Here is an 8523-nt window from a genome sequence, read left to right as displayed (position 1 = left end):
CCGGGGGCGGAGCCTGAGGGGGCGTGTCCTGCGGGCGGAGGCGGGGCCGTGCTCCCGGGTCGCCCCGCCCGCCGCGCCCGTGTACCCTGAAGCCTAACGATGGCGGCCGGGCCGCGAAGCTCCTTCCCGAGGGGTGGCCGGGACGAGCTGCCGCAGGGCCCCGCTGCCCTTACTGCCTGGGCAGTAATGTCGCTTCCAGCCTGCCCGGGCCGCCCCACGTCACTCAGCCCTGGCGGGAGCCGCACCATGTGCCGCCAGCACGTGGGGCAGGCTGCCGGCACACGAGGCAGGCCGCCGGCACCCCGGGCCCCACAGAGAGACAGGGCAGGCGGCACTGGTGCTGTCTCAGTTTGTCCTCAGCGGGGTCTTTATTTGCCAGAGATACAGAGTGGGGGCACAGGCACGCAAAGCACCGGCGGCAGCCGCAGGCAGAGCCGGCCCTGCAGGCATGCAGCTGCGAGGGAGGGAAGCGGGGACCGTGGGGGAGGCACGGGGGGGCCATTTGGGATCCTCCAGATGTGACGTGTGGGGGGCTGTGTGGCTGCCCCCGGGCAGGGGGGGCCCGTGCTCCCTCGCCCCCTGCAATATGCCCCCCGGGGCCCCAGGTCAGAGAGGGGGTGCCAGGTGCTCTGCCCACAGGGGCCCCCCCTCTGTCCCGCGCGGCCCCACCTGCGGTCCCTCACATGCACGCGTGTCCCGGGGGGTCCCGCACGATGCCCCCCCGAGCCCTGCGGGGTGTGCGGCTGGGGGGGCTGCCCCGTATCTCTGGGCATCCCCGGGGGGGACGGCAGCAGGGGACAGACTGAGAGAGCAGGGCGGGTACAGACCGACCGGCAAAGCCACCGAGGGGGCCAGGAGGGGCCGGGGGGGGCCGGGGAGGACGGGCTCCATGCAGGGCTCTGCCCCGCGGCCGGCTCTCCGTCGGGGCACGTAGAAAAGGGGGTGCAGGCGGGGACGCAGGGGGGACCATGCCAGGGGCTATGTACAGAGGCGGGGGGGTGCGGGGGCCACCGCCGCCGCTCAGCCGGTCTGCTCGCTGGGGGCCTCGGTGGTGGTGGCGGTGGCAGTGGCAGCCCCGTCCCCATTACACGTGGTGGCGGGTGGAGTGCTGGGGGCCGGGGGCTGCGCGGCGGCGGGCGGCGTGCCGGGGGCCGTGGGGGCCGCAGTGTCCGTGGCGGCAGTGGCGGTGGCAGCGGTGGCAGCAGCGGCAGTGGCCGGCGCCGGGGCTGTCTCCGTCTGCTCGGGCGCCCGCAGGCGTTTCATGAGCGTGGTCACTCGCACGGCTTTCTGCGGGGGGAGAGGCGGGGGGCCGTGGGGCACGGGTGATCCCCTGACTCCGGGCCCCTCACCGGGGCGTCGGGTCCCCCACTGGAGATGCCTGCTGGGGGCTGGTGGGGTCGCAGGGGCCGGCAGCCCCCTGCAAGGCTGACAGCCCCGTGATGGGGGAATGGGCTTGGCTGAGAGGGGAAACTGAGGCACGGGGCGCCCCCACCCACCTTCCACTTGGCCCGGGCGAAGTTCTTCTCGATCTGGGCGCAGACGCCGTCCTTGATGTTCTTGTCGGAGGCGGCGTTGCCGGAGATCCTGGGGAGGCGGGGAGGGGTGAGCGGCCCCCACCAGCCCCCCCCGGCCCCCTGCCCGCCCCCGCCGCCCCTCACCACTCGTGGGAAATGGCCTCCTCCGCCGTGATCCGCTGGTCCTGCTCCACCTCCATCAGGCGCGTCACCAGCTCCTTGGCTGGGGGCACAGCGGGGGGGAAGTCAGCGCCGGGGCAGGGGGGACAAGCAACATGGGACCCCGCATCCCCCCGCCCTGGCGTGGGGCTCACCCGCCTGTGAGATGTCGTCCCAGTACGGCGGGTCGAACTCGTAGTCCCCGGCCAGGATTTTGCGGAAGAGGTTCTTGTCGTGATTCTCGTAGTCATCCTCGTCCGCCTCCTCGTAGAAAGGGGGGTTCCCCGAGAGGCTGGGGACGGGGCGGGGGGCTCAGCCCAGCTCCCAGCCCCCGGCCCCCCGTAGCCGCCCCAGCCCTCGCCCCACACTCACAGGATGTACATGATGACGCCGATGGCCCAGCAGTCCACCGGCCGCCCGTACCGCTGCCGCCCCACCACCTCCGGAGCTGCGAGGGACAGGAGAGCGGCCCTGCCCCGGGGTCCCCAATCCCCCTGCCCCTCACCCCCCGGGTGATGGGGAGCTGGAGGCACCCACCGGGAGCACCCAGGGTCAGCCCCTGGCGTGATGGGGAGCGGGAGGGACCCACCGGGAGCACCCAGGGTCAGCCCCTGGTGTGATGGGGAGCGGGAGGCACCCACTGGGAGCACCCAGGGTCAGCTCCTGGCGTGATGGGGAGCGGGAGGGACCCACCGGGAGCACCCAGGGTCAGCCCCTGGCGTGATGGGGAGCGGGAGGGACCCACCAGGAGTACCCAGGGTCAGCAGGAGGGACCCGATGAGAGCTCCTGGGACCAGTCCCTGGGGTGGCAAGGAGCATCAGGGACCTGCTGGGACCCCGGCAGCGCTGCCTGCCCCTGCACACCCGCCCGGCTGGCTCTCACCCACCCAGGTACTCGGGGGTGCCGCAGGGCTCCTTGATGAGCCCGTTCTCCAGCTTGGCCAGGTGGAAGTCGCTGATGACGATCTTGGAGTTCTTCAGGCGGTTATAGTACACCAGGTTCTCCAGCTGCCGGTGCAGGGGCTGTGAGCGCCGGGGCGGGGGGCACGCCAGCACCCAGGGGTGCTCCCACCCCCCCGCCACCCACCTTGAGGTTCCTGTGGACGATCTTGAGCGAGTGCAGGTAGGCGACGGCCTCCAGCACCTGCCGGATGACGTTGCTGGTGTCCCTCTCCGAGTAGTAGCCCTGGTCCAGGATCCAGTCGAAGACCTCCCGGCCGGTGGCCCTGCCGACAGCAGCTCTGCCGAGACCCCCCCCGGCGGGGGCACCCCCAGCCGGCCCCCTCGCACCCCCCAAACTTACAGCTCCAGGAAGATGAAATACTCCTTGCGGGTGATGTAGACGTCCACCAGCTGCAGGATGTTCGGGTGCTTCACCCTATGGAGAGACGGGGGGGCACGGGTGGGGGTCCCCGCTTTGCTCAGCGCATGGGAGCCCCTCCCCCCCCAGCCCTGGCACTCACATTTTGAGGATGATGATCTCGTTTTTGGCCGCCTTCCGCACTTTCCGCCCGTCCCGCTTCAGAAACTTCTTGCAGGTGTACAGCTTCCCCGTCGTCTTCTCCTTGGCCCGAAAGATTTCACAGAACTCCTCCCTGCAAGGGTGCCCACAGCCGTCACCCCCCACACCCTGGGGACCGCTGAGCTCGGGGTGCTCGGGTGGTCCCCGGGGCCCACCAGCATCCCCCCCATCCCAGCAGTGAGGGGAGATGCCGCAGGGGTGGAAGGAAGCTGCGGCTAAAAACCTCTCCAGAGCAGAGGGGGGAAAAAAAAAAAAGGGCAGTGAGAAGGAACTGATATGGAATAAGCAAATTGACAGGGAAGGGGGAAAGTTTGCCGATTAAAAAGCCCCCTCCCCACAGCAGCTGGGGTAGGACCCGCTGCGAAGCTGGACGTGCTGAGGCGGAACAGCAGCACACCCCGACATTAATGTCAGCACCGCGGTCGGGAAGAAAGAAGGGGAGACGCGCCGGTTGCCCGGGGATGCTGCAATATTTCTGTTGTACTATTAATGGTGCTCGAGCCCATCGGCCGGGCACTCGGCACCACTCCGGCAAAGCCTTTGGCTTTCCAACCCCCCCGGCTGTGCCAAAATCCTTGTGGCCGCTGCCCTGGGTGCAGGGGAACTGGGACCCATGGGCTTTGGGACAGGCTGCCCAGAGGATGGAGCAAAGCTCTGAGAGCACCCAAAAAGGTCCCCACCACCACCCAGCGTCACCCCGCCAGGTGTGACCCACGGCCAAGCAGTCCTGGTGTTTTGGAGGCCGATGGAAAAATTTCTGGTGCATATTTTGGGGTCAAACCCTCTCAACGGGTCTGAGGGCTTCACTTTGTGGAGTGCTTCCTAACAGGTCCCCCAGCACGGCAATAAAAGTTGGGGAGAAGCAGCAGCGCCCCGCTCCCCTCCAAATGACATCTGCCCTTTCCTTTGCCGGAGCAGAGCCCTCCTGCTTCCCAGAGCACTCAGGGGAGCCGGGATCGTGCGGAATTGCTGCAAGCCCTGCAGATCTTGCGGGGAGGAGGGAGGGATACAGAGAGCTGCCCAGCTGCAGCCGGCAGCAGCGGGGAAACCTCGCTGCCCTCCTCTGAGCCGGCGGTGAATGCCCCCAGGCACCCACCAGCGAGAGAGACTGATTAGGGGACAGCCACCCTGAAATGCGCCCTGCCCGTCCCAGCTGGGGACTGGCACCCCGAAAGCCCCCGCGGGCAGCATCGTGCCGCTCCTCAGCCCGGGGCACGCAGGCGGTTGGGGTCCCCGGGGCACCCGCGGGGCCGGGGAGGCACCAACTCACGTTTTGATGACCTGGCCCAGGTCATATCTGTCGGTCACCTCGGACGGCTGGTTATAATCTTTCTTGTCTCCCAGCGTCACGCAGCCAAACGGCATCGCAGGGCCCGGTGCTGGCGGGGCAGGGAGAGGCGGTGAGCGCCCCGGCACCGCCGGCTCCCCTGGAGCCGCACCAGCCACCCCCCCCCCCCCCCGCCCCGAGCCACGCTAATTAATGTAAAACCTGACGAAGCACAGCAACTGCTCACGCTTCCCGGCTGCCACAAGCCACCATGTGCCCAGCCCCACCGATGTGCGTCCATCCCCATGGCATCCAGCCGCTCTGCCTGGGCTCGGGCTGCCGGTGCAGCCGCAAGCCGGCTCCTCCGGCCCTCATTTGCAGATCATTAATGATTTATTAAGTAGCCAGGGCTAGCGCAGAGCCTGGAGCACCCGCTGGGGAGGCAAGCGGAGGTAAACAGACCCTTTCCCTTTTGTCAGCCCGGTTTTGCCTCATGGTGACATTTCTGTAGCCCAGGCGGAGCACTGTCACACACCGTCACATGTGCAGCAAGTTACACCAGCCTCAGCTCCCCATCCTCTACCAGCCCCGACAGCCCCACTGCAGCACCAGGGAGGTGGGCACCGCGGTTTGGCGGTGCCAGCCCTCCTGCCGCCGGCAGTGGGCAGGACACCGGCACCAGCACGCGCCGGCTCCTCCGGCCCTTTAGGAACGTTTTGCCCCTTGCTTTCCTGCCAGGAACCCTTGGAAACCAGACCCTGCTTGGAAGCTTCCTAGCAAAGAACTGGTGCCATAAAGCGGATTTTTTCCCTTTCCCACCCCGTTACCGGGAGGAAGTTTCAACTGACGTTATTTTCTGACGGCTCAGAAGGAGACAGGGCTCCCCAGGCCCCCCAGCCCTCCTGGACGGGCCCGAGCGGGACCCCGTGACGGGAAGCTGGCACAACGCTGGAGGCACCCATCGCCCGCTGCTAAAGCTCCCGAAACACCACACTGCAATGTGCTGGCCTCGCCGTGCCGTGCCGGCAGCGCCCAGGGCCCGGCAGCGAGGGCCGCGGGCAGGATGGCAGTGCGGGATGCGGGAGCCAGCATCGCGGGTACCCAAGCTCCGAGCCTGTTGCTATGGCAATGGGAGCTGGAGATGCAGAAAGCGGCACATCCTTCAGAGGGGGCAGGGACGGGCAGCACCCGGCAGCACCCGACCCACCTGCGGGTACATGGCCCCGGCCCCGCCACACGGCCCTGGGAGGAAGGTGGTCCTGCCTGCAGCACCCAGGGCATGCACCTAAGCACTCACTGATGTGATTGACCCCAAATCTGGGTGGGACGTGGGTGCAGCGAGCTGGGGAATGGGGAGATGCTCCTTCCTGCCTCCATCCCTCCGGGCTGACCTGCCTCCGTGCCTGCCCGAGCGATGCCCGCAGGATGGGTGCTCCCAGCTCGCATGACACCCAGGCACCCTCCTGCTGGGAAAGCCCACACCGGGCAAGAGCACCCGGCCCCGTCCCGCTCAGGATGCACCCAGTCCCGAAAGAGAAGCAGAGCACCCACAGGACACCCATGCCCATGCCACAGACTGGGTGAGGCTTTCCTGCCCACACTCAGCTCATCCCAACAGCCTTCCCGGCAAACGTGCCCTGCCTGGCACCTCCGTGTCCCCATGCCATGCGACGCCGGCTCTGCCATGCCACCGTGCCCGGCCGAGGGGGACGAGGGCTGCCCTGGCAGCCGCTGGCGTGGCGGCGGGCTCGGTGCCGTGGGCTGGCAGGGGTATGGCTGGCCTGTGGGTGGGTGGGAAGGCTGCCAGCGCCGGCGGCGTGATGCCAGGATTAGCCGGGAAGGGGACCCGGGTGGGATGATATATTGGGATTTTATTGCTGTCTCTGCAAGCGCTCAGCTAATCTGCGCTCATAAAATTAGTTCCCGTTGGTTTATCGGGGACCCATCCTGCTGGGGCTGAGCACCGGCACCCTCCCCTGCCCCGGGCTGGCTCAGGGGGTCTCAGCATACCCGGGGTACCCCGCAAAGGAGGCTGGCACCCAGCCCCACATCGGGGCCAGCACCTGCGCCCCACAGGTGACAGCAGCCCCACTGTGGCAGGGGCACCCAGGCAAGGGGTGGGCAAAGGGGTGAGTGCTTCCTCCCCGGGGTGCCGGGGGGGAGGCTGGGTGCTGCGCTGGGTGCTGCGCTGGCACCTGCATGCAGCCAGCCCCCCCCCCCCCCCAAAGCATCTAATTTGGGAGCAGAAGCAACAGCGGGTGTAAGACAATAGCGGGGAAGTGGGTGGCCGGGTGCGGACGGCACGGAGGGATGACGCAGCCGTGCAGCCCTTGCCGGCGGGCCCCCCCCCAGCCCCCCAAGCCCCAGCTCTGCCCCACAGCGTGGGGTGCCACCGGCCGGCGCTCCGTCTCCGGCCTCCCTTCCACCTGCAGCCGCCCTGGACGTGTCCGTAGGGGGGGTCCTCGCTGCCATCCCGCCCCCCAGATCCCAGGGGAAGGATGTACCGGGGACAGGCACAAACGCAGCCGGGCCGAGATGGACCGAAATACTGGCAGTGCAGGCAGCAGGCAGGCAGCGGGGAGGCGGAGGGGCTGCGCCAGCCCCGCGCTGCCCGCAGGAGCACCCGGGCTGGGGCAGAGGCAGGGCTGGGGGAGCCCCACCGCCCCGCGGGGCCGGGCCGGAGCCCGCCGCCCCCCAGCCCCCCCAGCCCCGGGGGGGTGCGGAGGTGCAGCCCGGGCCGAGCACCGCAGGGGAGGTCTCGGCCGTGGCCGGCTCGGAGCGATGCGGCAGCGGGAAGGGAGCGGGCTGCGGGAGAGAGGGGCAGGGGGCCCGGGAGGGGATGCTCGGCGGCGGGGGCGCGGGACGAGGGTCCCCGGCAGCACCCCCCGCCACGGGGCCGGCCCGGCTCTCCGGGCTCCGCGCTGGACGCGGGGGCGGCACCGGGGCAGGAGCGGCCCGGGGGGGCGAGCAGGGAGGCGCGGGAGGAGCCGGGCTCCGGCATCTCGCCGTGCCCGCGGCGCCCGTCGGGGCTCGGGCTCTGCGGGACGCGGGGTGCCGGCGGGGGCGGTGCGGCAGCGGGCAGCCGTCGGGGCGCACACGCACTCGGGCACGGCCCGGCACGGCCCCGCCGGGCTGTCCCGGGCCACCGGGGAGGGGGTCCGGTGCGGGGGGGGGGGGGGGGGAGGGAGAGCGGGGGGCAGCCCCAGGCCAACAAGTGCCAAATCCCAGCAACGCCCCCCACCCCGGGCCCGCCCCCCCCTCGCCCACGGCACGGACCGGCACGGCTCGGCTCGGCTCGGGGCTGTCCCGGCGCGGCGCCGCGCTCACCTGCACGCCTCTCCGACCGCAAAGGGGGGCCGCGGCCCGGGGCCGCCGCTCGGGGGGGGCCGCGCGCCCCTCCCTCCCTCCCTCCCGCGCGGGGCCGGTGCAGAGCCGAGCCGAGCCGAGCCGAGCCCAGCCGAGCCGAGCCGAGCCGTCGGTCCGTCGCGGCGCGGCCCCGCGCGCCCGGCGCGGCAAGTTGGGGGGGCGGGACCGCGGGGCCCCTCCCCCCCCCGGGGCGCCCCGCCCCGCCCCTGACGTCACCGCCAAACTTCGCGCCCCGCCCGTCGGGCGCGGGAGAGGCACCCGCGGGGACGGGTCACGCGTGGCGCTGGCACCGCGGCGGGACGGGGCGGCCGTGTCCCCCGGGGCGGCCCCCGCGCCCATGGGGAGGGCGGCGGCAAAGCCACCAAAACCGGGCTGGGGCAGTGCCACGCCTCGGGGACCGGGGGACCCTACGGGACCCCGCACCATCGCCCACGCGGCAGCGGCTCGGGGGGGCGTGTAAATACCTGCGGAGCCCCCGCGGCTCGCTCCGTTCCGGCTGCTGCCCAGGCGAGTGAGCCGGGACTGCCCGCGGATCTCCCCTGGGCCTGGCCCCACCGTCCCCGTCCGAGCTCCTCGCCCCAGGGGCTGGCTGCCCAGAGGGACGCCGTGCCCTGCAGGCCGCATCCTGCCAAGCTAGCCCCGAGAGCCGGGGCAGCCCTGGTGTCACAGCAGGCTTTGCTGAGGTGAGGTGCTGG

The 8523-nt window shown here is 70.7% G+C and overlaps 1 protein-coding gene across 1 annotated transcript; it reads right to left on the bottom strand.

The window, feature by feature from the left end:
- Nucleotides 1-1020: 1020 nt before the first annotated feature.
- On the bottom strand, nt 1021-4563 carry CAMKV (CaM kinase like vesicle associated). The gene is made up of 10 exons (XM_050904893.1): nt 4466-4563; nt 3137-3268; nt 2977-3051; nt 2761-2899; nt 2561-2681; nt 2046-2121; nt 1829-1965; nt 1659-1737; nt 1497-1584; nt 1021-1287 (listed from the first exon to the last, which is right to left on the bottom strand). Exons 1-10 carry the CDS (start codon nt 4558-4560, stop codon nt 1021-1023), a joined length of 1209 nt encoding a protein of 402 aa, XP_050760850.1. The 5' UTR covers nt 4561-4563.
- Nucleotides 4564-8523: the final 3960 nt, after the last annotated feature.

The sequence above is a fragment of the Gymnogyps californianus genome, chromosome 13 (assembly GCF_018139145.2).
Source record: "Gymnogyps californianus isolate 813 chromosome 13, ASM1813914v2, whole genome shotgun sequence".
NCBI classification, from domain to species: Eukaryota; Metazoa; Chordata; class Aves; order Accipitriformes; family Cathartidae; genus Gymnogyps; species Gymnogyps californianus.
Note: the sequence above shows the minus strand (reverse complement) of the source record. Positions and strands in the feature narration are given on the sequence as shown.

Coding starts and splice junctions, on each gene's coding strand:
- CAMKV (XM_050904893.1), bottom strand. CDS start 4,560: ATGCCGTTTGGCTGCGTGACGCTGGGAGACAAGAAAGATTATAACCAG. Junction 2,682..2,760: donor TCGTCCACAGGAACCTCAAG/GTGGGTGGCGGG, acceptor CTGCACCGGCAG/CTGGAGAACCTGGTGTACTA. Junction 1,738..1,828: donor GGACGACATCTCACAGGCGG/GTGAGCCCCACG, acceptor CTGTGCCCCCAG/CCAAGGAGCTGGTGACGCGC.